The 27,059-nt window shown below is 47.0% G+C and overlaps 3 protein-coding genes across 5 annotated transcripts in view; 2 read left to right on the top strand and 1 right to left on the bottom strand.

Moving 5' to 3' along the window:
• Positions 1-27,059, top strand: part of LOC117895708 (pleckstrin homology domain-containing family G member 4B) — an 88,024-nt gene that overhangs the window by 26,726 nt on the left and 34,239 nt on the right. Inside the window, exons 2-3 of one of the 3 annotated variants that reach the window (XM_034803558.1) lie at positions 13,779-14,237; positions 26,236-27,021. In XM_034803558.1, coding sequence (XP_034659449.1) covers positions 14,235-14,237; positions 26,236-27,021 — 789 coding nt within the window. In that variant the 5' untranslated portion in view covers positions 13,779-14,234. Of the gene's footprint in view, positions 1-13,778; positions 14,238-14,614; positions 15,033-18,448; positions 18,590-26,235; positions 27,022-27,059 lie in introns of those variants that run through there. The other 2 variants (XM_034803556.1, XM_034803557.1) reach the window with 2 other exon arrangements.
• On the top strand, positions 4,115-7,852 carry LOC117895710 (WD repeat-containing protein 63). Its single transcript, XM_034803561.1, is given in 7 exon segments — positions 4,115-4,424; positions 4,482-5,146; positions 5,205-5,379; positions 5,435-6,519; positions 6,522-6,719; positions 6,773-7,151; positions 7,207-7,852. Coding segments are annotated over 7 exon segments (3,399 nt in total). The 5' UTR covers positions 4,115-4,173.
• Positions 9,559-11,860, bottom strand: LOC117895711 (gamma-tubulin complex component 2 homolog). Its single transcript, XM_034803562.1, has one exon. It carries the CDS (start codon positions 11,800-11,802, stop codon positions 9,730-9,732), a length of 2,073 nt encoding a protein of 690 aa, XP_034659453.1. The 5' UTR covers positions 11,803-11,860; the 3' UTR covers positions 9,559-9,729.

Raw genomic sequence — 27,059 nt, forward strand, 5'->3', positions numbered from 1 at the left:
GGATTATCACTCTGTCACAGCTCCCAGACTGCCAAGCTGCCAAGCCACAGAGCGGCGAATCAGCCACGATCTTTGCTCTTCTGTTTGCTAATTCCAATTACAATCCCGAAGTGGCAGTAGTCTAATTTTGGAAGTTTTATCAAAGCCTAAGAGGATTGCCATTAGGATACGAGAAGTGGGGGCAGCTGGGTGCATCCTTTGTCAAGCTAAAGAGTAGCTTTGATGGATAGCACTTGGAATTAAGGCGCCATTTGGGGTTTAAAAATGTGCAGATTGAAGCAGATTTAAAGGAGATTTTCGAGGTGGAAATAAAAGGGGAAATGGGGTAAAGGAATTACCAAAGATATCACTGCATAAAATATATAATAAATCGGTGGAAATACATGGAAAAAAGCGGAACTTGCAGTTGAATCCCTTCCTCTCCATTAATGTTATAAAATAAATAATTTTAAGAGGTGTTTCGGAGCTCAAATAACTTAAACAATTAAGCAGCAACTCTGCAATAAAATGTGAAATGGAACTCGCAAAGATCTCGCTGCTTAAATGTCTATAAAATCTGCTGAAAATATACAGAAATTAAGCGCAACTTGCAGCTTCCTTAGATGCTATAAAATATAACATTTTAGTAGTTGTTTTCCAGCATAAATTACTTTCATTTGTTACAAAATTTAACAGCCTTTACACCTCCTGCATTTTCCTCATTTCAAAGTCATTTTAAAACCTTTGCCGCGTGTCTTCTTTCAGCAATTTTCCCTTCACCAATCAAAGGCTTTTCTCTGCTTAAAATTATGCAAAAATTGTACAACAATTAGTCAAACGTTAAGCTGCAAAAACACTGAAATTGAACAGCAAATATTAGCATTAAAAACAGCCTCGGGCTTGGTCTATTTTACTGTGATTCTGCTCTAATGGCTTGCCATGGCGAGCGCCTAATCTAAACCCAGAAATCTATGGGCAACAACTTCCTTCTGCCACATGTAACAGTCAACTATTTAGCCCACTAACAAATTTCTCACATAATTCACAAAACGTCGGTCGTTCGGTTGGTCGATCGTTTGGTTGGTTGGCTTGGTTGGTTGGCTGCTTGGTAATACGGAAGCCGTTTGGCAAAATTTCACTTCACTCGTCGGCTGATAAGTTCGCTCCAGTCGCGAAATTTTGCCGGCACTCAAATTTGAATTTCATGTCCCTTTTATCGGTGCGACTATCTAACGCTTAGCCGCCGTCTCTTGGCCAGCTATTGGTCCACGGACTCGGGCTAGAAGCCCCGGCAATTGTGTTTGAATTTTCTTTTAGCTTTTTGGGCATTTGGCGTTTGCTTTTCTGGCGCCTTATTGGGCGGCCCGGATTGATGTGCTTTGTGTGAAAAAAACGGAGATTTGCCTACCACAAAAAGTTGTAAAATATAGAAAATTATGCGCATCGGCTACTGGTTGCAGCTCTCTCTCTCTGCCTGCCTGCCTCCTGTTTGCCATCAAAAGCGGCGCCGCAGTTGGATTTTTGGCTGGCACTTAACACCTTTTTGACACACAGCCAAGCGACGTCAAATGCAAATGAAGATAAATCGCTGCCTCTGATCTTTTTAGCACCTTTTTGCATACATTCCGGCAATCGGTGGGGCAGCAACAACAGCAGCGGTGGCAGCGTCGACTCCTGCCCAGGCTCCGTTGACAGCCGACACAAACATGCAACATTTTGTCGCCAGTTGTACAAACTCCCGACTGTTGGTTTGACTGCTTGCTGCGCTTGCTGCCACTGCCTCGAATGTGGCATGGTGGGTTTTTTGTTGTTTGTGGGGGGATTATGAAGGATTTGAGGTGTTTGATAGCAGGATACCCTCTAGGCAGTCAGGGAGAGGGCTGGAATGGGTGGAAAAGTGCAAGGAAAGTTAAGATTTTGTTAAGAATTAAGTTAGGTACAAAGAGAAGACACAAATTGTCAGCAAATTAAAGTTATTTCGGACTTTTAAACAGCCAAAAAATGGTCAAACATATTGGGAAAATATCATAAGAAAATGTGAAAATAGGTGCTTAAAAAAATCCAAAACCCAGTCAAATATATCCCAAAATATCATAAAAAAAGAATCTCCAAAACATCCTCAAAAATTCCTCACATTTCTGGACAAAACCCTTCGCTGTTTTGATGAATCTTGTCCCTTTCCCGAGCGTATCTAAACTTCGAGTTGTTGGCTTAACCTCTCCCATTTTCCGTCGTTTTCAATAAGGTCAAGGGGGGAGCCTGCCACTGGTTGCAGCTTTGGCAAAGCTCATACACCGCAGTGGCACATACGAGTATGAGGTGGGCACAATCAGAAAAATTATCAGCCGCTGCGCCTGTCGTCATTGTTGTGGGTCTGGGTCTGAGCCCGTGGACCAGTGCCTGTGCCTGGACGGATGAGGAAGTTGTTGGCTGTGGAGTCTGTGTGGTACGTTCGGGTCTGCATTTGTTGCATGCCACCAACTATCGGCTGGCAAAACGGCAGGCAGCAGCAGCAGCAGCAGACTATCGGCAGCCGCCAGTTTTGTTTTGTTTTGTTTTTTTCCTTTATTTAAATTACGAAATGTTTTGTCAACAATTTGTCCAGTGATTTATTTGCCTTTGTGTGGCGGCGGCGGTGGCGGTGGCGGTAGCGACTCCAGCCAGTAACGTATCCGGACAATAGCCAATGGTGTGGCTAATCGGAGTTGCAAGTTATCAGCGAAGGAGACTGGACTCGAGACTGCGCTGGAGTGACAGGTGCATAAATTGCATTTAAAATCGAAAGTTGGCTGGGCCCAGAATGAAAGTGAAGCGACGTTCATCCATTAAATGTGTGCCACTCATTCACGTTGGTTGGGTGGCATGCCACACAGTGCCACACTGCCACTGCCACTGCCACCGCTCAGTGCATTGCACTCGCAGCTGCTGTCCATCAGCAGAACTTTCGATTTCGATTTCGATTTCGATTGCGTAGTGCGTTCGTCAGAGAGAGAGAAATACTTTCCATTGTGGCTCGTTTGTTGAACCGCAACAAAAAAAAACGGGGATGGCAAGACGAATGGCAGGGTCAGGAACTGCCACTGGCACTGGGACTCGGACAACAAGCTGCTCGCTCGCTCGCTGGCGCGCTGGCTGCCTGCCACAGATCACACAAGAAACACATATTTTTGGCCTGCTGCTCGGATTCGAGCTCGAAGTTTTTGTTGGCCCCCCCTTGAGTGACACACAATTGCGTTGAGTTTTTTTTGTTTTCTGCGCATAGTTCCGTATTTGGTCAGAGATAATGATGTGAAACGCCGCTGTCCCCTGTCCCCTGCCCCCGCTACGACAAGCGACAGCTACGACTCAGCCACAGAGGCAAAGACCTGGCACGGTGACAGACAGCGCCACAACAAGGCAATCACCCACTCAAAATTGTTGCGGAAAAATTGTTGGCCATGCGAGGAGTCGCAGTCGGAGTTGGCCATTCGGATGCATGTAAATGAGTGAAAATGTTTCAACTTAATTCTGTTTTTGTGCGTTGCAGACAGGGTTGCCAGGGTGGCCAAGAGGGGAGGCGCTAGCATCGCCATGGAGAGAAATTCAACAAAAAGTTTAATGGGAGAAATGACACTGAGAGGAAAAGTGGAGGAAATTGAGAGATTCATTTAATTTGATGAATAAATCTAAGCAAAAGTCAACTTTTAATGCTTGGCCATGAAAGTTTATTTTAAACTGAAGGTTTTGCAAGTAGAATTATAGGTCTAAGTGTTAATCCAACTCGAAAGCTGCTACCTTTGCTTGGGAAGTGCAAGGAGAAAGACAGAGAGAGCGAAAGAGTGGTGATTCGCTCTCTTTGAGTGCATAACAGACTGCAAAACCCACCCTTAAATGCTAAGCCACTCTGCGAGAGCTACCCAGAAGGCAGCCAATGAAATGCTGCTGCTTATTCCGGCTATAAATTCACTAAAAGCCGGTAAAAACTTTAAAGAGAAATCCCAGAATCCTCGCAAAGTTCCCAACTCCTGCGATTTGTAAGCGAAACCTTAAAATGTTCTCTCAGTGTCTACGGGTGCGCATGCCCCAGTCTAGTATTATGGACTGTGTCGTATTGCCATAACAGTAACTGGGTTTCCAGTTGATATTTGTCAGTAGAGAAAACATTTGAGCCAGCCAAAAAAAAAAAAAAATCGGTGTGAACGAACTGCTCTGATAATGGATGCTGATTCTGGCACCACACTGGACCTGGACCTGGGCGGCTCACCGCCCGCGGAGTCGGAGGGCGGTGCACACGAGAGCGTGCTGGAGACACCGCTGACGGCGAAGCCCGCAAAGCCATATCTGAAGAAGTTCATAGAGCCGGACTCGGATGAGGAGCAGTTGGGTGATCTGCGGCAGCTGTACAATGTGCACGAGTCCTGGCGCACGCTCCTGTCGCTGCCCAGCTGCCAGAAGGTTATGGTCTCGTGAGTGCAAAGAAAATCAAAAGGGGAAACTCAATCAATCACTTCCTTTTTGTCCAGTGAGAACGTGCAGAAGAGCATGCACATTGAGGTGGGTGTGAATGTCACGCAGGAGTTCCCCTGGAAGCAGGTGACATACAAGGATCTGCGGGACATACTCTTCGAGGAGCTGGAGAATGTCATCGATCTGATGAAACAGTTCAAGGGCTTCCATCCGGATAACTACGTGCTCATTGGCTTCTGTCCCATACTCACCGAATCGGATGAAGATCCGCCCGAGGGCGATCCGTTCATCTTCTTTTCCAGCCCCAAGGATGCCAAAACGGCAATGGGCATCATCCAGAACATGGAGGCCTTCGAGCGTTGGCGCATGCAGCGGCGCCTGCGCAAGAAGCCCCGTCGCTGGGTCAGTCAGGGCACCGAGAACGAGATGACCATCCTGGTGGAGCACTTCAAGGATGAGCCCATCGATGTGGAGATTCAGAGCGTGTATCCCATACAGGAGCCCAAGCATTTGGCTTTCGACTATCGTTTGGCTAGGGATGTGCGCGATGGTGTCATCGAGCTGCTGCCCAATGAGAATGTCAAGTTTGATAATGTCACACGTCGAAGGATAACAGTCGCTGTGCAGTCTGCTCCGGCGCTCATACATCGCGAGCAGCAAACGAATCCTACTTTCCCCTCAAATGCCTGGTCGCAGTATCTCTACGAGATTGATGAAGGAGGCAAGTGCAGGTCGGGAATCATTTGTAGACAAACTAATTTGAGCTGTGTGTTCCACAGATTTGGAGCTGGATGACACCGATGTGGAGGAGGATGAGGCTGGCAAGCTGCCCAAGCCCACCAGCCCTGTGGGCGATGATCAGGAGGAGCTGCCCGTGAAGCCGCCACCCGAAATGTCTGACCAAATCAAGCTGCTGCTCAACACACTCGACTTTAATCAGATTGATAGCTATCGGTGGGTGATAGAGTCCTTGCCACAACCGTAACCTATAGTTCTCCCCTTTCTTTAGCGACGATTACATGCTCATTGCCAACAAACAGGTCACCCAATACACCAATCAGTTCCTCCAGGAGTTCATTTGCTTTGCCAACATCTCGAAGAGCAACAAACGCTTTGTGGCCGGCTATGACTGGTATCCGCGGCTCTCGGGTTTGATTGCCGTGTCCTACGCTTTCAGCACTCCGGCTACCATCGAATTGGCCACGAATAAAGTGGATTATGTGGAGCAGGCTGTACTCCAGCCGAATCCCGTGCTGCTCTGGAGCTTTGCCGATAATCTCAACTATAAGCTGGAGTTTAAGTCGCCCATCGAGACAACAGCGCTGTCATTTTGTCCCTTTAATTCGGATCTGCTGCTGGGTGGCTGCAAGAATGGGCAGATAGTCATCTGGGATCTGCAGGGACGCTGCGAGCGGCTGGACGAGGAGGAGTACCTCACAGCTGCCCAAGCCAAATATCGCACCATGATTGGGGAATTTCTCAGTTGGACCCTCGACCTGAATGAGGATGTGGAGATTGCACCAGCGACCATGTCACCGCTGGAGAACTCACCCAAGGGCGCCATCACGGGCATCTATTGGCTGGGCAAACAATTCTATTTGAATCAATTTGGCAAGGTGCACATCGATCCGGATACACGCAACCAGCACAAGTTCTTTATAACCTGCGCCTTTGATGGGACTGTCAGCTTCTGGAATCTGGAGGCCAGCTCCAAGCGGGAAAAGGATAAAATGCGCAACCGCATGCTGCCCAAGGAGCTGACACAAAGCGAATCAGCGCTCAAGGGGCAGGTGCTGAAGCCCACCTACAATCTGTACTTCAATGAGCCACTCACGGGCATCATAGCGGACACCTCGGTGTTTTCCATACGCACGCCAACGCCCAAGTTGATCATGGAGAACCCTGCCAACTATCCCACAACGCTGGTGTCCAAGGATCCGCCCACGCTGCGGCAGTCCATGATTCTGTCCACCTTCTATGGACACATCCATCGTGTGGAGTGGCTGGGCATGTACTCGGAAGCTGATCCCAAGGAGATTGTCAACAGTTCGGTGCAGTTTGCGATGGTGCACGATGGCCCGGTGGTTTGTATGCGCAAAATCCCTTCTACCCGGAGCTGTTCGTCTCGATTGGGCGCACGGTGATGGCGCTGTGGAAGGAGGATTATCCCTATTCGGCTATATTCTGGCGGAAGCGACCCTGCGATCTCACGGCTGTGTCCTGGAGCGAAACGCGTCCCGCTGTGCTGTACATAACCCGCATCGATGGGATACTGGAGGTGTGGGATATATTGGGTAAGCTGATCGCTGTCTGAGAGAAAGATTCTAAAGCGCAAAGCTCCCCCCAGCTCGCGACGATGATGCCTGTTTGCTTGAGATCCTCGGCGGTGGCATTATCACTGGCATCACCGAGCATCGACCCTCGTTACCCTACAAGATCCTCGGCATTGGGGACTACAACAGCAGCATTCGCATGGTGAAGCTGCCACACAGCTACGATGTGCCCCTGGACAATGAGCTGCAGAAGCTGATGGATTACGTGCTGAAGGCGGAGCGTCGCAAGATTGACATACAGGCATGGGAGCAAAAGTACAACGAACTCAACAAGGACATTATCGAGGCTCAACAAGAGGCCGAGGAGGATGTACGCAAGGAGATGGAGCGCATTGAGCGCGAGGAGCAGCTGAACAGTCGCAAGAAGCCAGCGGATGGTGAAGAGGAGAAAACGTAAGTTTAGACAGCAAAATCAAAGCCAACTGAATCTGCTTTAACCCCCTGCCAGTGGCAGCAGCAAACCCACTGCCGGACTGGCCTACAACGAGCGCATGGCTGCGCGCTGGGACGAGCTGAATCTCAATCGGATGATGACCATCCTCATGTCGCGCAAGCAAATGGATCCCGAGAAGCTGGCACGCGAGACGGCGCTGCAGAAGGAGCAACTGAGCTACGAGGCAGCCAAAAAGGAGTCCCACGCGAAGCTGCTGTCCACGCTGGACAACGAAATCAACACCATCCGCTCGCGCATCCTGCCCGCCGAGGTGCACGACAGGCAGCGCAGCGAAATGATTGAGGAGCGCGTCAAGCGCGAATTGGCAATGGCCGAGCCGTATGAGAAGGTGGCCGCGGATGCCTTTGAGAAATTGAAACAATTCAACGAATTCAAGCCCATTGATTACATAGAGTTCCTGGAGCGTGGCCGCAAACGTCGCCAGCTGCTGGATCAGTCGCTGGGCGGCAACACGGATCGACTGCTGTGGTACCAGGAGAAGGTCAAGAATATGGAATTATACGAGTGCAACTTTGGCTATGAGTTTCTGTACAGCGTGCGCCCGGAATCGGGACGTCCGAGTGATGCACCCACAATGCCAGACACAACACAGTCCAATACGGACACACAAACGAAGAGTAACAGATCGGAGGAGGCTTAGCGATTGTTCATTAAATGTTTCAAGTTCGCAATTGAAGCCCTGAACTCTGTTTGCCACGCTTGATTGGCTTTTTGTTTGCGTTTGCCCCAAAAGTCTCGTTAAATTCGGGTGGGCACCTAGTGAACCCTGAAGCCCCCTGCTTCCGCTGCTAACTGGTGGCATTTGTAGACTCAACAAATGTACAAATGAAGTCATCTGCAGGGCGTGCCGTGGGTTTAATGAACCTGCCTCCCCACCAATCATGTAACCCATCATCATCTGTTGGATTTCCCACGTATCACAAGCAGACAGGCAGAGAGACAGACGGACAGACAGGCGGACACATGTGTAAGTGGGGCCTGGCTAAAGCGCTGATCGGCTTGGGTTTGGGTTGGTCTGCGGGCAAGCAGATAATCATATACATTTCGGAAGCAAATGTATCTGAACTTTACCATAATTTTCGAGTGCAGCCAGCAATATTGTTGCATCATCCAACGGTTCGCGACTGTGTCTGTGGCAAGGGGACCACCTGTTGTCCTTAAAGCGATAAGTATAAAGTGATTTCTGTGCAGACTCTCTCTCTCTCTCTCTCTTCCTTTTATTTATGTATTATTACAAATTTCATGCACACCACGAACTTGCCGCGCATTGCGTGCGTCTGCAACTGTGGCAAGGTGCATTTACATAACAATTGGCCTTTGAATTCAAATTGGCAGGCAGGCAGTCGACAGGCAGACAGTCGGACTGCAGGCGGAGACTGCATCAAAATCTGTTTACCGCCATTTAAAATTATTTACGATCCTATGCAAATCGCAGCATTTCGTTGCACGCCGCGCCCCAGCCACAGCCCCACCGTGACGGGGCATAAGCAGTGCCGCCGCCGGTGTGCGCCCAGAAATTAACCACACGGCACCACCAAACACCACTCATATGTATATCGATTATTCACGCCCATTGTGAGCGGCGCACAATGGGGCCGCAGCGATCCAAAAGTGCAGTTCGCATTGCAGGTGCCACAATTAGGTGGCTGCACGAGTACGGTGCTGTGTTTACACTAGGATACTGCAGGCAGTTTCAGAATAAATGGGGTTTTCTGGGCCATAAAGTTTAGAGTCTGAGCTGTGGCTATAGATCATGCATAGAAATCTTTGAAGCTTGAGGAAACAAGATCGAAAAATTCCTGCACAACGAAATTCATTATGATAATTTAATAAATTTTAATTAGCTTTGATTTTTGCTACAAAATAAATGCCTTAAAATACCCAGAAATAAATATAATATTAAAACTAAATAAAAATTGTAGGAATTACCATTAATAAGTCTAAAATGCAACATAAAGTAGATGTAGAAACATGTAGCCAAAGTCACAAGAAACATTCTTAAACTACAATTTTGTGGGTAGTGTTATGGGCTTTAAAAGGACATACAATACATTCCTTTACAATCTTAAACTTAAGAAACTTTGAACAGGATACATTTAATAATTTGAATAAATAACATTAATTACAAACATTTTGTAATATTTTAAACACCATATATCTGTCAGACTTTAAGGATCTTAGCAGAACGTACTAAAAATATCTTCCAAAATTATATTGAAATTACAAGTAGTCTAAGAACTGCCAAAATGTTCTCTATGTAGCCAAAAGTGAGATAATTATGGGGAAATAATGGGAGAGCCTAGTGTAAACATGGCATAAGCTACCTGCATTTAGGTTTTCTTTGGATTTGGGGGCTTGTCACATTACAAAATTTGTTGGCACGGCTAATTTGGCAAGGGTTTGACCAATAGATCATTAGGTTGGGAGGCATGCCACCAAAGGTGTGACATGCTACTGTGGCACATAAAACGAAAAACATTAAACGAAACGTAAACAAATTTAAAACGGAAAAAACTGCTAGTTGTAGGCCTCCAGGCGTAACAGCAACTGCTGGCAGGCTCGGCGCTCGTCCTCTTTGGTGCTGCTGGTGGAGATGGCGAGCTCCCGCACCAGTTCTAGGATGCTCTGCAGGAAGCTGCCAAACTCAGTCTCGTACTCGTAGACGGCCTCATCGAAGGCCTTTTCGTCACAGAGCGGAGTCTCCGCGACGCCGCAGAAGTTGAGGCACACCTGGCCGAGCGTGAAGAGGGAACGCACAAAGGCAATGGCGCCCGAGAGCAGGCCCAGACGCAGGCACTCCTCCAAAGTAATGTTGAGCCGCTCGAGCAGCTCGTCAATGTGCTGGCCATTGTCGGCCAGAAAGGTGAGCATCTGCCAGCGCGGCTCCGCAATGTCCTGGGTGATGTGCTGCTCCAGGTTGGTCATGCTGCCCAGCATGCGTTGGCGCAGCGCAGTGGAGCGAACGTTCTGCGAGCTGAAGCTGGCGGCCTCGGTCGGGGCCTGCCACAGCGCTGACAATTGGCGCTGCACGTAGCGCAGAAACAAGATGACACGCTGCAGCAGCTGCAACTTCTGCAACGGCTCGGAGTGTAGGACGAGGCTGAGCGGCCACTTGGTCTCGTAGCGCAGGGCAAAGGCCTCGTAGCCGGAGAGAGTTAGGTCCTCGAGGGGCTCTCCTTCGTCGCTGGTGTTGCTACCCTCCTTACTGTCGTCTTCTCCATGCTCGTGAGTCAACAGCTTCTGCAGCTGGGTGGCCACATCGCAGTCCTTGAGTTGGCAGCGCAGCAGCTCCTTGAAGGGATCGTCGATGGTCAACAGCGCCTCGGTGAGCAAGCCCTGCAGCATCTCCGGTATCATGCGGTCCACATTGTTCTGCCAATGCTTCTGGCAGGTGGCCAGCAATGCCTCAGCGAACTCCTCCTGCTGCAGCAGGAAGTAGCTGTGCAGATTGGCCAAATGCTGCTTTAGGTGGTGCTCCGTTTTCAGCACCTCCAGCAGCTTCTCTCCCGGCAGCGCGTAGCTGCTGCGAATTATATCCACATAGCCCTGATCCTTGGGATCGTATTTGATTGGAGCCTGCATGAGGGTCAGCTTCACGTTGCACTGCCGCAGAATGTTGAGGTACTTGCCGGCATGGAATATCTCCGCTGCCAGGGGGTTCAGGAAGCCCGGCAGACGCTCCGGCAGCAGTGTGTAACGATTTTCCCAGTAGGCGTGGCAGCACTGCTCCGGGGCCAGGAGGGTGCTGCTCATGGAACTGGAACGCTCCGAATCCTCGACAAAGAACTCGCGCTGTGTGTCGTAGATGATGCCCTTCTGTGTCCACAGTTGCACAATCTTCATGTAGACACTGCTGACGGTCTCCAGGACCTGTGCCGCAAGCTCCTTCAGCTCCAGATCGCTGGGCTTCAGCTGCCGATAGATCTCATCCAAATGGTTGAGAATCTGGGCGCTGGACTTCTTGCCGCGGGCAACGAGGCCCATAGAGGAGAACACCTTCAGGGTGGCGATCCAGGGACGCACCTGCCGCACCAGATCCCTCAGAGTAAGCTTCCGCTCCTGCATTTCCGTCTCCAACTTGGCCAGCAGGTCGTAGTACTGCTGCATTTGGTCAGTCAAGGCGGCGGCGAGGGACAGACTGGTGCGTCCGCACCTCGCCGTCATGTTGGTGGTCTCAATGTAGCTCTGCACACAGATGTAGTAGCCGATCAGGACCAGCGAGTCGTTGGCCAGCGCTCGGAAGGTACTGTTGAAGCCCTCATCGATTCTAAAGCGCACAAAGGCCAGGCCCGATTGCAGCATCGTTGCGATCTGGTCCACGTTAGCGTCCGGCTTAATGTGCGACGAGGGTACGCCCGAGAAGGCGTAAATAAGATTACGCACCAGCAGCTGCTCCTGCCGAGTCAGTGACAGCTTGGCAATCTCCTCTGTAGGCATAAAGTAGCCGCCCACACTCTGCAAGCTCCACGACTGCGTCTTGGGAATGCTCTTCACTTCATGAATCATGCGCGTTTGCTTCTCCAGCTCCTCCTTGCTTAGGACCAAGCGTACGGTCTCCTCAATACTCTTATTCAGATTAACAGAATCCATTATTAAATTAAGGTACAGCAATCATCCATTAAAGTTTCAAATAAATTAGTCGCACACTTTTGGCTGGCATGAAACGTTAACTGAAAATGTTAAAACTGAGTTGTGATTAAAAAAAAAGAAGAATGACATTTATAGAAATGCTATACACATAAACAAACACTAAATATAGGGTATCCATTAGCCGACGGTGCAAAAAAGAGATACGGAAACTACGCAGCAAGAGTCCCGTTTGTTATTCCTTTTGGCATTTGCTGAGAGTGAGAGTGCGAGTGTTGTTGCTGCTCCTGAGAGAAGAATAGAAAAGCAATAGCGACAGTTTATGTATGTGTGTGCATTGCGTGAGTGGTGCAAATATAGTAAAGACGGGAAAAGAAGCAGAGACAAAAGCGCACATCGAAATTAAATGAAAGTAAAAAGAAACTGAAAAACAAAACAAAACAAACCAGGCAGTCCATCTCTGTCTTACTCCCATTCAAAATTTCCTTAAACAATCTCTGTAGCATAAATATGTATGTATACTTACTCTGTTGGTATTGGCACTGATTCTCATTCATTGTTCCTACTGCTTCCGATTACCTGCTGCAAATTTCTTATTTCCCCAGCCAGCCGTGCCAGGGTGAAGGGTTGTCTAACGTGCCTTTGTTTTCCATGAATGAGCATCAAAATTCATGTGGATCCCACCGTACTGATCGACGACATCTGCTTCACAGGTGCCACAAATGAATATGATATGCGGCCTGTGGATCAGACGAGCAGTTATGTAGCTGTCCATCAAAGGGCGAAATATGGATGTAGCTGAGCGAACGTGCTGAGAATATTTCATCAATTTCTCTGCAATGAGAAAGAGCTCCAAATTACAAACGAGCTCCAGCAACAACTTTCTCTCTTTTTCTCGGCGTGTATCATGGGAGAACATTCGAAAACGTCGTATGGGCAATAAGATGCCATATGAGAGCACTTTGTATACCCTTTGCAGGAATATTTTGACTATTATCAGATGTTTGTGTTAGTGGAACGGGGATGAAAGGTATTGAAACGCTTTATTAGATTTAGTTTCACAGAAAAGTCTTATTGTCTCTATACAAAACTAAAACCCTCAGAATCGCATTCCCAAATCCTTAAACTTCCATATCTGTTCTATCTAGAAGGGTATCAAAGGCTCGGCTTCCGGAGTTATGTTTCCTCTCTCTCTTTATTTATGGGTTTTTGTCGCGTGAGCTGTACTTGTCGTGTTAGCCCCTGTTTCTGCTGTCTCTCTCCTACTGTACAGATATGTACGCTGCCACTTCTCTCTCGATTTTTCGTTGTTCTCATTCTAAACAATGCAAATGCTGCCTTAGCGTCTGCAGCTGCAGCGGCGCCGTCGTCGGCAGCAGAAACATTAGCATAAATAAATAAATAACCGTAATACAGCAGTAGCTGGAGCAGCAACGAAAGAAGCAACAAATTGCATTGGCGGCGCGAGCGAGCGAGTAAATAACAACGCTGACAGGCAGCAACACCATTACCAACAACAACGGCAATAATCCGCCATAGGCTTTGTCTCTGCTTCTGTTTCTGTCTTTGTCTCCTCTCCTTCTTCTATTGAAAAAGCAAGAGCATTTGCTTTGAAGTAAAATAACGGCGCTTGCACTTGCTCTTCTTCGCATGGAATCGTCCAGCGACGCCCACCGCACATGAATATTCAAAGCACAGTGGGATTGAATATGGTAAGAGTGGAATGTGTTAATGCTATAGCTTGTGTAGATGTATTTATATTTAAGTTTGAATGGCGTAGTACATATGTTGGTACGTACATATGTATATATGTACGTAATAATTGGGATATGCTTATACATGATAGATCTTTCCAATTTGGATTGTGGAAATTACCGATGATACCACGGATGGGAAATAAATTTGGGTCATATCCCAAAAGTAGTTTATTTTCTTTTCTTTATTTAATCTACATATACATCTACTTTTCCTACTTTCAGCTACCACAGTGCCTGGGCCAGGCATTTCCTACACATTACTGTACGCGTACCAACACCACCTTCGCCTTCACCGGCTGTTGCTTTTGCTATCGTTTTCTGCCTCTGCTGCTGGTAGATGCCGTTACTGTTTGGCTGCCGACAGTCAAATTTAGTGCACAGCTAGGCTAGACTTTTTGGGCAGAGACGTTTGCAGCGGCAGCAGCGTCAGTTTATTGGAAAGAGAGGGCGCGGCGAACACGAGGGCCGGGCCGGCGTTAAAGTGCGCGATGTGCTTAGACTGCAAAAAAACCCCGTTTTAAGCTTCGATTTTTCAGTTCGGTTTATTGCATTATTTATGTAGTTTTCGCAGTCAACCACACGCACGCCAGCAAATTATGTGTAAACAAAACGACCAGGCGACAGAAAAATAAAACGAAACGGTACACAAGCCGATGGATTTGATACCCTTGTGAAGCTATGGTACGTACTACATATGACAGATACAATACGCTTATAATTTCTTTCGTTAAAATAATATCTAAACCATGAACATACATATGTATTAATGGATGTACTTATGTAGTTATTTATGTTATATGTGTGTAAAGCTGCTTCTATCGCCTATTTCCAACATCTCTGTCTAACAATAGTATCTCATGGTAGGGTATCTATTGAGTATCATTGGGTGACAATCGCAAGTGCAACTCACAGTCTCAGTTCGAGTCTCAGTGCCGGCCTCGGTGTGAACCTCTCTCTCTCTCTCTTTCTGTTTCTCCCCGTGTTACTAACACCGCTGTCACCGTCGTCGCCTTCGCCGTAGCAGCAGCGGCAAACGCGGCCGCATTCTCATTCAAACAACAAACGCAAACGCAACTGAAGAAACAACGAGTCCGTCCGCGTACCGGCAGCAGGGAACACACACACGCCTCCCTTTGCCCCTCTAGCCAACCGAAAGTGGATTCAGTGAAAAGTGAAATTCCGTTTTAAATATTCTGCCTGCCGATTCCCAGGAGAACTTCTGTTAGTTCCCCGCGATAATAGAAGTGTTATGTTAGTTGCCTGCCGCGGTGCCCCCCGCCCAACATTCGGTTGTTTAGTGTTTTCGTTCGTTTAATGTTCGAAGAGCTGCCCACGCGCCAGCAGGTCGGAGTCTGGCTCCATCGCCTCCTGCTGCTCGTCCTCCACGTCTGGCAGCACTGCAGCATGTCCTTTGCCCGCCGTCGCCAGGGGGCGCTCAAGTGGATTAAAAAGCGCCTGGCGCGTCGCCGCAGTCGTGTGAGTATTACGGTGAACCAATTTGTGGTCCCAAGTGGGTCACGTCATCCCCATATTCTTGTGGATTTTGGGTAACATTTTTAACAGGAATTCAATTAAAAATCATTCAGTGTTCCAGTGTCTGCCTGCAAATTCAATTAAAGACAATCATTTCAGTGGCTTTTGCCGCAATTCTTGGCTGATTTTGTATTTCCTGGTAATCGAGGGCACCACCAGAAGGGTTAGAAAACTTTTGCATTTGCGTGACTCGCGATAATTTCTCCATCAGACGCCAAAAGTCAGCCCCAAAGGTAGTCTGAGGCTTTGTTCCGTTTCCGTTTATGCTACGAACCATCCAAAACCACCCCATAAATACCCCACCAACCGGGAAGGTGTGTCCATCGACCTGAGGGAGACATAGGCTTGGTTCTGCTTCTGCCTCTGGCACTCTTCAACCCTCCTTCAAAGTAGTTGGCGTTGAGCGATTATGGCTGTCAGTTTCGAAAACATTTCCCATTTAGCCACATTTTGCAGCCCTGTTATCAATTGCCACCAACAGACGGACGGATGTGTGTGGGTGGGGCGGAGCTCCTACTCAATGTTCAAATCAAACTTTATGAAAGTTGACTCTTTCGTTGATTTTTGGCAATTATTTGTTGTGCGATTTCGAAATTTTGTTGTATTGTTGCGGGTAACTATGCGGATCTTAGGCTGCCAGGGCACGTAGCATGGGGTAAGGGACGGGGCATGCAGGGGCAATGTGTTATATGCCTAGTGCATATCAAAGAGTTTTCTAATACAGTCAACAGATATGAGCCAAACATAGTGACACATAGTAATTCGCTTATGACATTCGGAGATTTAAGTGGAATTAACCCTGAATTTGTTCACCAAATCCTTCGAAAATAGTCCAATGAGAAGCTCATTAAATGGCTATAATATTAAATGGTTGGAGCACATTTCTTGCCCTGTTGTCTCTCTCTCTTGTTCTGCTACTTCTCCCTTCAAACAGCTGTCACAATATTTTAAATGAGCAATGAGCAAACCCATTTGAAAGGGCTTCTATCTGTGTTCCCTCTTTAGCCCCCAATTAAAGCCCGCACGAATGACTTCCGATATAAATCACAAGCACGACATGTGACTCACATGTGCATGGATTGTGCATTAATCTAATAAATTAATTGATTTTAATTGATTCGCTGGCACAGCGGAAATATTAATAGTCTTAATCACAAAATATATTTATGAGTAGATATTTATTGCCCCAAGAAACAGAAACAGCAGCAGCACGGGCTGGGCTCGTAATGTTCTTATTACAAATGAAAATATGGCAGGGAGTGCTCTTTGCATCTGTCTGTCTGGCAGTCTGTTTCCCCCCAAAGCCATTGTTTATCCTCTGGACAAATGTTTATTCTCAGGTTCCCACTCAAACTTCCAGATTTATGAAACTGAAAACAGAATAAACAACACTCCAACGGATCGCATGTTCCCGATTATTGAAACCTCTGCCAAAAGGACCCCCAGAGCTCCCCAGACGGTTGTCCCTCGTTAGCGCTTTTGCTGTGTGTGTGTCTGTGTTTTTGATGGAAGTTTGAAGCAGTCGTAAACAAATGCCTGTCCAAAACGGCATAAACTAAATTACCGACAAAGTAGCAAAAACTACGAGGAACGAAACCCGTATGCCCATATACCATAAATGAGAGAACTTGCCACCAAGTTCAAGGCAGAATTTTGCTTGCAGAGATGTCTCAATGCTGCTATGTTCCACAATTTGTAGCGGAGCTGGTGAATGGCGGTGAAGCCGGCACACACAATAGACATGGCAATGGAAATGTATGCATAAAACAGACCTCCCCGCGACACGACAAACAACAAAACTGACTAACGAAAACTGTGAGGGGATTTTGTTGTGCTATAAAAAGTCGAACCATGATGTACCCTTTGAAGGAATTTGTGCACTCTTTTTGGCTTGATTTTATGAGTGTTCCTCGACATTCTCTACAATATCTTTCGGGTTTTAATTAGTGTTTGTATTTAACTTCCAATTGAAGAGTGGAAAAACACAACAACTGATGATTAAATGCAGAAAGAGGAAAATCTGCTTTCGATTAAAATTATTTTAGCAATTAAAAGTGCCACAGGGAAAACTTGTATTCCTTAAGTGGTTCTTGCAGCACTTAGTGGGGTTTGTTAGTGGCCACAAACCGCATGTCAAAGCGTTGATATCCTACATAAAAGTCAAGCGATAATTGTGGGTGTGGTGTGTGATGATCCACGAGAGCGTACCCTGCCGTACCGTGCCGTTCGTGTCCATTCAAACGAAGCGTTCGTTGAGTCACAGAGGATTGTGGGGGTGCAGGAGGGGTGTGGAATAAAGCGGAGAGGTGCGGTGGATGGAGGGAGGGAAGTGGGAGCCAAATATCGCATTCATTCAAAGCGTTTCGCACGCATGGGGGGGAAAATCATTGAAGCCTGCAAATGGCTGTGATGTGGAAATGGCCGTTGGAAATTGTGGGATGGGTCTCTCTGTTGTAAATGTATCTGTATCTGTGTGTTACACCCTCGCCCATGAGCTGAACCTCATTTCAATTTAGTTGCCACAAAGCGCTTGCCGCAAACGCAGGCCTGAAAAATAACTAAAAAGATAATATTCGAACGTAAGGAAAATCCAACGGAGAAAATTGAACGAAATTTTGTGCGCGCTTTTTGAGTTTTTTGTGATTTTTGTGGATTTCTTGGGCCCTCCCGCTCTGGACTGGCGCTCGAACCTCGAAAGTCCAACTCTGAATCTGAATCTGGCTCTTACCTTTAGGCCCCCATTGCCAGGGTACAGTGGAGTACAACTACGTATTGATAAATTGCCAGCCAACGATTTCCGTCGTGACCTGTGCGCGTTATGCAAAAAAAAAAAAACAACAACAACAAAAAACGGCAACAAAATGTAAATAAATATTAAAAATAATACACAAAAATCAACCAGAAAAGCCACGAGACGGGCGAGACACAGTGCCTTCCTTTTGTATGTGCCTTCCCCGGTTTTTTATGTGGATTTGCGTTTTGTTCAGAGTGAAAAATGAAGCGAATCTCTGTCTCCTTCGTGAGGCTTTTGTTGTTGCAGACACAGCAGACGGAGGAGGAATCATCGTAATGCTCGTAATAATAATAATAATAATGTAAACCGACAAATTTTTCGAAGAGATTTTCCTTATTTATGAAAACAATAAACGCAACGCATTCGGCAACAAAAAAAACAGAGGGGGACCCACCATCCGCCGATTCTCCTGCAGCGCCTGCATCTGAGTCTCCCCTCTCGTGTGTCGATGCGCCGATGGATTGGCGGCACCACCACCGCTGGCAGTTTCCTGGCACGCATATAATTTGCATGTGCATCGGACACAGACGTCGGAGGAGTAGACACTGCCCCGCTGCATCGATCTGTAAGGAGGCAGGCCATGGCTTATGTAATCTGGAAAATATTCATGAGGCAATACGCTCGTCGCCTCCACTACAATACGCAGCAGAAGCCGCAGTCGACATTGATCTGGCATTCGTCGTACGACTATCCGGCCATCCAGACGGTGGGTTTCTTACTTGATTTCTGCAACGTTCCCTCGCACCAATTGTGGGTGCACGTTTTCCCTTGCGCCCTTTTTATTGATTTAAATTGAGTCATTTTTCTCTCTCTCTCTCTCTCCTCTGCCGGCCACAAAAGTAATTGTGGATTAATGTGGCCTAAAGCTCAGAGGCTTTACCTTTAAGTGAGCGCTCAAAAACAGATCCAAAACGTGGGGGGGGAGTTCATATTTCTTGTTGGGGGGCGTGAAAGTTGATTTGTGATTAAACGTTGCAGCATTCCACTTCGTTTCGCTAAGGGAAGGAAGTTTTTGATACTAAGTTGGCGAAAGTTTTGGGCAACAGGTTTCCCCTTGAACAAAATGTGGGGTGTATCTGCACACGTAGATTTGTATGTGAAGTTTATTTCCTGTTTGGCAAAACCCAGGAAGGGATCTCGCTGATATTTGATCTATATTTCATGTCATAGTAGTTAAAAGTCAAGGAGTTCCGTCTTGCTATCAATACAGTTCCATGAAGAGCGTGGCACGCCACTTGCGACGCTTCCCTTTGAGCTCCTCAGCGGTCTTTGCCTCCTGCTGCCGCCGCTCAAAGAAGTCAGTCCATTCGCTCTGATCATCGAATGGGCCGCGATGGGGCTGCTTGATCGCTAAATGTATACGGGGATCGGGAACGTTGGGTACGACCAGTGTGCCATCCACAATACGACGCTCCCAGAAGGCCTTGACCAGCGGTTGATGGTCTGTGCAGCTGTTCCTCAGTTGCAGGCTAAAGCGTGGCACACTGGCGGCGGTCTTGAGCACCTTGCGGATGGGCAGTCCACCGATTGAGCGGCAGTTGTTTGACATTTGGCGGGATCGATTGCAGGTTTAGTTGAAAGTTTTCTTGTGCTACGAAAAGTGCGAAAATGTAACCAAAAATGTAATCTTTTTGTTTATTTTGTGTTTATTTTTGTATGTTTATTGAGGAATTGAGTTGGATGTTTAAATGCTTTATAAGTATTTTGATGCGTTTTTCAAGGAATAATTTGATTAATTTCCTAATATTTGGCAAAGGTTTCTCTTCCCCTTCTCTTTCGCTGATATTTAGTTTTACTTCCTATTCCACTTCCTTCCTTTTGGGTCAAGAGATCAGATCATTCGGATAACAGCTAAAAACCCATTTCCCGCTATCAGCCATGGATATCTATGGATGATATCTCTTACCCAAAGCTTATGAGGTACAAAGGTTCAATGTTTCGGTCGTTTTTGCATGCCAAACATCCAGTTGCATCCATCCATCCATCTCGCAGCAAAGCAAAACGCAAAACGCAGTCCACAGATGGAAATGGAAATGGAAATGGAGATGGAGGGACGACTCAAAGTCTCGGCAAGAAAAATTCCCACGTCGTGCGTGAGTGCGCGCGGGAAAATATTAAACAGATTTTCCATGAGTCTCTCTCTCTCTCTCTCTGCAGCTCTGTCTCTGTCTGTTTTTTGTGCACTCTTCATTGCATTTTCCTGCACATTTTCTCTGCTGTTTGTTGGCGGCTGTAAAAATCGCTCTTCAACTGCATTTAACAGCATTTTTTTTGGCTAAGATTCGATTTGAAAGCCGCTCGTCGTCGTCGTCGTGTGCTTTTGTTGCTGTTGCATGTCGCAGTCTGTTTTTTTTTTCAGAGCTACTACAGCTAAATAAATAAATAAATAAATAAATATGCATGTGGCACACACAAAACAATGTGGAAAACCGAAAATGAAAATGAAAACGAAAACTGACGAGCGGATGCACAATCCTCCAGACCAAGAAACCAGCTACCAGCCAAGTTAGCAGGGAGGCAACAGGCAGCGGCAGCAGGCAGCGCAATTAGCCATCGAATCGGTTTTGGTGTGTACTTTTTTTGTGGTTTATTAACCATCGATTGCTCCTCCTTGTGTCCTCGCTCTGCAGCGTCCGGGGGCAGCAAATGAGAGCCACTGATAAATATTATTAGCGGCACAAAACCAGCCACCAAAGGAGGCAACACTGGAGGGGTTGCCCAGGGGCTCGTTGGTGGCTGCTGCCACATTTGCCACCATAATCGCAATTTATTTAAATGCGGAACGATACGTACTAGCAGTAGTAGTAGTAGTAGTAGTTGCTGCCACTAAAGTTAGTTGGTCTACAATTAATATCGACATTTTAACACTTTACGTTGAATTATTGCAACTACTTCCCCGCCATGTGGGCAGGGGGATTGCTATTATCAAAATGTATCTGAAACGCGGGGCAGACACTCATCCGACAGTCGTTGCCGCTCGTTTGGTGGTCCAAAAGGTGCCAGGCTCCGGCTCCGGCTCCGGCTCCATGCTGCAGGTCTCCCCATCAATGGACAACTTTTTACCATGTCTGCAGCAGTTGTTGCAACTGCAACATCACTATCCACATTGGCTTTCGGTTTCATACCAAAATCTCGAGCATTTTTCCTTTGCTTATTCGCCGGCACTATCGCATTTCGTTAATGGGCGGGAAATGCAACTGTCAACGCAGTCGAATGTCAACAACTGGAGTACCCCAAACCGATTTTCAGGTGATTGAATAACGAACTGTGAGCCGTGCATCATGCAACCACAGGAATCACAGGAAGTATTTGCTAATTAAGAGAGATTCTCGCCCGAGAAACAAGTTCCATTAAAGTTTTGCTTAAGTTTAGAGCGAAATAAAAGTCTCTTTGGCTATTTGCAAGGTCAAGCTGCAGTGTCTGTTATTTGTAATGTGAAGCCATGGGAATGCCTGTTAATTGTTACAACAATGATGAGACTCTAATGGAATCTCCATTACAATAGACAGAGGCAGACGCTCGCTTATTTGTAGCTTATTAAATCGGGGAATTCTTGAACATAATCGTACTCATAGGAATTTAAATAACAGAGCGACTTTCAGCGTGAACTTCGAATAAGAAACCTTCGATTTTCAGTTGGGAAGTTGCAGTTTAGAGAAAAACTAAGAGGGTAAATTGACATAAAAGGAGTCTTAGAAAAGCAACTCAAAATATTTCCATCACATGCCCTTAAGGGTAAATAAATGTCAAACAAATTGAAAAACTCAAAGCCTCTCCACAACGAATAACTAAACAATTATTTAAAAGAAAACAGAAAGATAAAACAAAATATTCAAAATTATTACACTTTTTGGTTAAATATTCGCGGTTTTCGTACCAGAAGAAAACTTTAAACTAAACCTTCCATCGAATCCCGCAAAATGTCAAACTGCCGCTCAATCGGATCACTGCCCATCCGTAGGGCACTCCTTGCCACATCCAAGACCTTTGGCCTCCAGCTGAGAAACAGCAGCTCAGACCGTCCACCGCTGCCGCTGGTCAAGGCCTTTTGGAAGCGGCGCATTTTAGATGGAACATCGGTCATACCCAACGCTCCAGATCCTCGGAAACAGCTGACGCTCAAGCAGCCACATCGTGGGTTATTCGATGTGCAGATTGAATGGGCTGACTTCTTGGAGTGGCAACAGCTGGAGGAGAAGACCGCTGAGGCGTTCAAGGGGAAGCGTCGCAAGTGGCGTGCCGCGCTCTTCTTGGATGAGCTTACCGATGTGGAGCCATAGACGAAACTCCTTTCAGCACAAAACCAAACGAATTTTGCGGCTTTCCACACTTTGAGTATTAAAATAAACATCTTTAAATCCAAATCAAATTCTCTCGCAGTCTCTGCTTCGACTCCCATGAGCTAACTTTTTGATTAAAAATTGTTTTCTCTGCCGAAAAACAACGACTACATCTGTAAAATGCAATCGCTTTAATCGCTTTAGTAAATGAGAATCCATTTTTCTGTCTTGTTCAATTATAATTTCGTTTATGTTTTTGCTATTTTTTGTTGTGTACCAACAGTCGTGTATGCAAATGGCTTTTCCCATTGCGGCATGCCCCGTGCCGCCAAAAAACGGTTTCTCTTTCGATGAATGGCCATAAGACTGGTCTGTGGTCCGTGGTGCATGGACCATGGTCTCTGGCGCAGGGGTTAGGCCTTGCCACCATCAAACCCATTAACGACACGCATTCACAGTCATTTTCAATTTCGTGGCTGGGCTGTCACTTAATTTGGGAGCAGTTGCAGCGGCAGCCACCCACGCCAAGCCGAGCCACTCCAAGCCACGCACTGAGCCCCCCACCAAAGCTTTTTTATGGTCTCCCTCTCATAGAAGTCTCTCTGTGGCAAATGCAATTTTCACTACCTACGTGGACAGAGCTTCTCCTGCTCCCCCGCTTGGTCTTGGAGCTGGCTGGGAAGCTGGCGCCCCGTTAGACTCGTACCGAAACCGTCTAACAAATTAGTTACTGACGCAATACATTTCTGTGTGTGTATCTCTGTGGCCTGTCTTTCGACTGTCTTTCTGCTATCAAAATCACACGCAATAAATTTAATTTGTTTGGTGGGCAGCAAGCTACAGGCAGATGCCTGGAACTGGCACTGGCACTGGCACAGGTGTTGCTCCTCCGGTAATGCTTCTGCCCGCTGCTGCTGCTACTCCCTGCCAGTTCCTAGTGATGTAGACGGAGGTGGTTGTCCAATTAATAAAAGAAAATGCAGTCATAATGTTTTGATTAACACAAATGTGACAAGAGATGCATAAAAATTAGTTTCCAATCTTGTTTTCGGTCGCTTCTTCTGTGATTTACGAGTGGATTGAATGCGATGCGATGGGTTGTGGATTGGGTTGGGATGCCCGATGTGGATGTGGGTCACTGTTGTTGTTGTTATTGTGGCGTTAGGTGAAACCGTGGATGCGTGAGAGCCAGACGTAGAAGTGGTCCAAATCGGATTGCCCCAAGGTTGAGCTTTTGGTTTCGACCTTCCTTTAATGGCTTGTCGCTGTCCGAACAAACTAGTGCAACATTTTCGATTTCCTTTTGATGGCGCGGCCATAATTTGAACAGCGGGCTAGCTGCAGCAGCCTCAGCCCCAACGGCAGCGAACGCAGACCGAAAGACCGACGACCCACTGCCCAAGACTCCGCCTCACGCACCAACAGCCACAAACGCCCCCAGGCGGGAGCAGAGTCCGACCAGATTGGAGCCAGAGAGCAATTAATTGATGAACAGTGTCCAGGTCCACTTGGTCAAGAGTTTGGCATGACAGCAAATTGCATTTGCCCCGTGCGCTCTCTCTGGGCTGGCTCCCCTCCCCCTCCACTGTTGATCATCGTGTGGAGTGCGTGCCATTGCCATTGCCATGGTCATTGGATCCAGTGGCAGACGACAGCAAGCGCAGCAGCAGCCAGTCCAATGGGTTGGAATGCGCCAAGCCAGAATCAAGCGAAACACTGCAAGAAAAAGTGGGAAGCTGAGAGAGGAAACAAGAACATTTTGTATAAGTTTCAGGCGAAGAAAGAATGTGAATTCATCATCGCTTGGAGTGCAGTTAACCGTCGCAATTGTCTTATCTCTTGATCTGCATTTAATTTGCAAGCTTTGCACCTCTCACGCATTGCACACACCCTCACCTTTGCTCTCTCTCTCTCTCTATCTTCATTCTTCTTCCCATTGATCTCTGCCAGCAAAGCATTCAATCGCGCGCTCCATCTAACACTCCATTGCTCTCTCTCTCTCAGCAATGCATCGCTCTATGTGAGCTTTGGCAATGTGCGCATCGTGCAAAGCTCTCGCTCTCTCAGCAAACTCTCTTGTGGGAGGAGGAATAGGGAATAAGTAACATACAAACGGGACATCCTACACTGCTGCATTGTTTCTATTTCTGTATTTTTCTTTGATTTGTTCTACCACAAATGCCCTCCAATTTTCGGACAGTGCATGCGCTCCATGAGAGAGTGAAAATAATGAATGGGTTTCAATTTAATGTGTAATTGCACTACTTTTTCATGAATGAGAACCAATTCAAATCTCAATCTGGCAACCGGCATTGCACACCTCTTTATTTTTCTCCCAGTGCATGCGGCGGCCCAAAAACGAAATTATTGATGATATATTTATGGGTATTTATTGGCGGTGGCACTTCAAAGTCGCCCGTCGCCCGAACAAATTGTGGAAATTTATAAGCGCTCTGGAAATCTTTTGGAAATCGCTGCGGGTTGCCGGCGTACGACCACTGTGCGAGTGCGAGTATCTGTGGCTGGGCATGCGCAAGCATTCCGCCCGAGGGCGACATCTGGCGGCAAAGACTAACATACCAGCGAGGACTTGCAGGACTTGCAGAACTAGTGGCTAGTGTTGTAGACCGGAATTTAGTTGCTAGCGTGGCGTGGGCGTCGATAGGTGAGAAAAAAAAAAAAAAAAAGTGGTGGAAAAACTGAAATGGAAAATTCATTTGTTCGGTGCCGCACAATGTCGCATTGTCAGGGCAAAAATACTTTTGGTAAATACTACGACCAAAAAAACAAATTCAACATGCCCCATGGCATTGTTATGCCCCGCAGTCTGTGTGTGTTATGGTCAAATATTGGGGGCACAAAGGAGACGCCCGCCCCGTCCACTTTCACTGCAAATTTGCGGCGTCTCTAACTCTGCCTGTGTGTGTGTGTGTGTGTGTGTGTGTGTCTGAAAGAAAGTGAATTCTACTGTGCTACACTTGACCTATGACAATCGACAAACGACAAACGGCAACTGTGGCAGCAACAACATCTAACGAACAGCAAGCTGCAACTGCAACTGCAACAGTAACGAACGTTTGACGTTTCATTTGATTGTCATGCAATGCAGTTGCCCCTGCCACTGCCACTGCCACATGCGCCCCATCCCTTTCGCGAGTCGAGTCGAGTCAAGTCGAGTCTTGTCTTGTGGATCAATGCTGTCCCCAATTGATTTCTGTTTAACTTCTGAACATGCAACAAGGCGTAGCGCAGTCCACCCCGCAGCTGCACTGTGTGACAGCATGCCATGGGAAAGTGCAAAGAAATTGGGAATAAAATAAACGAAAGGGGGATAAAGGCAGTTGACAAATCAAGGACATGTCTGCAGAAATGGAAATAAACAACAAATTAGGATTTTAAATGGAACTGGAAATAGTTTCAAATGCAAAAAGAATTTATGTTGGATAGGAAGAGATAAAAAAGATCTAACAATCAATGGTAAATCATTTAGGGATAATTATTTCCATTTGTTAAGGGAGAATAATTCTGGAAGAGTTTCTTAAAAGGGAACAGAATAAATAGAGGAATGGACAGGCTTTATCTTCTTCCCTTATTGTAGATTTTGTCAATGAATTTTCTTGTAATTTTAAAATCAATCTTAGGGAAATTTATGAAATTCCAAGCCTAAGGTTCTCAAATTGAAACTCATTTGGTTTGCTTCGCACAATCTTTCCATTAAATTCTTTCTTTGTAAAAAAAGGTAAAGGTATTCTCCACACCTTCTTCCATTGCCCCACTGTCACTGTCCCTATTGCTGCCAACCCTCTTCTGTGTTGGTTGCCCTGAGCAACCGAATGAATTGTGTTTAATGCGGCTCTCTGGTGGCACGGGCGGCACCATTGCATGCGCTGCCACAAGCCGAAGCCCAAAGAACTTTGGCCCATTTGAAATGCGGCAATTGTGTATCTGGCAGATACACACAAGCCCTACCATGTCCGTACCTCACCTCACCCTTTTTTCGTGCACTCTGAACTTCATTTCACACGTGTCTACAGTTTTTTTTATATATTTACCGATTCGATTCTATTTGCAGGCCGACGACACGAACATTGAGGCAGGGCCAACGCCAGCAGTGGGCGGAGAAGGAGCAGCAGGGATCACCGAGAGCCCCAAATTAGCAGAAAAGGAGGAGAAACAGGGGAAGAAGGTGGCAAAGGGGGAGCAGCAGTTGGGCGAGATCTTGGTGTTGAATGACACGCAAATCGATGTCTCAGTGGGACACACGAGTGTGCCCCAGGAGGAGGTAAACACGGGAATGGCGAACACAAGGAACGAGGCCAACAGGCCAGCGCCCATAGCTCGCAATGAGGAAGAGGAGGAGGACATCGACATGGACATGGACGATGAGGAGGTGGCGGAGGATCCGGATCCAGTGGTGGCAACAAATGCTAATTATGTGTGCTGTCAATACCCAGCAACAAGCGGCAGCAACAGCAACAGCAACAGCCACAACAATGCTGTGGCAACTTTGAACCGCGGCACAGCGCGGGTTCGCGAATATCTCAAGAAGTGCAGGCAACGCTTAACGGGTCAGCCGCAGCCGCAGCCACAGCCAAAGACTACAACTACAACTACAACTACGACGATAATAATGATCAGGAATGAAGCTGCCACAGCCATGGCAGAAGGGAAGGAGGAGTCGTTGGAGGAGGATTGCTGTTCGGATGATGCCTCCTCCACAGCGTATGCGGACACACAACCCATTGACTGTAGTCTCAGGGCAGAGTCCCAGCAGCAGCAGCAGGCGGTCCACCAAGTGGAAATGCATCCCATGCCCATGCCCATGCCTGGCGCTGGCGCTGCCGCTGACGTTGTTGTGGTACGTAAGCAGCCACAAGGGAGAACTCAGAGCCCTTT

Source organism: Drosophila subobscura, chromosome J (genome assembly GCF_008121235.1).
Source record: "Drosophila subobscura isolate 14011-0131.10 chromosome J, UCBerk_Dsub_1.0, whole genome shotgun sequence".
Lineage (NCBI taxonomy): Eukaryota > Metazoa > Arthropoda > Insecta > Diptera > Drosophilidae > Drosophila > Drosophila subobscura.

Excerpts from the sequence above, each read along its gene's own strand:
- LOC117895711 (XM_034803562.1), bottom strand. The coding sequence starts at position 11,802 with ATGGATTCTGTTAATCTGAATAAGAGTATTGAGGAGACCGTACGCTTG.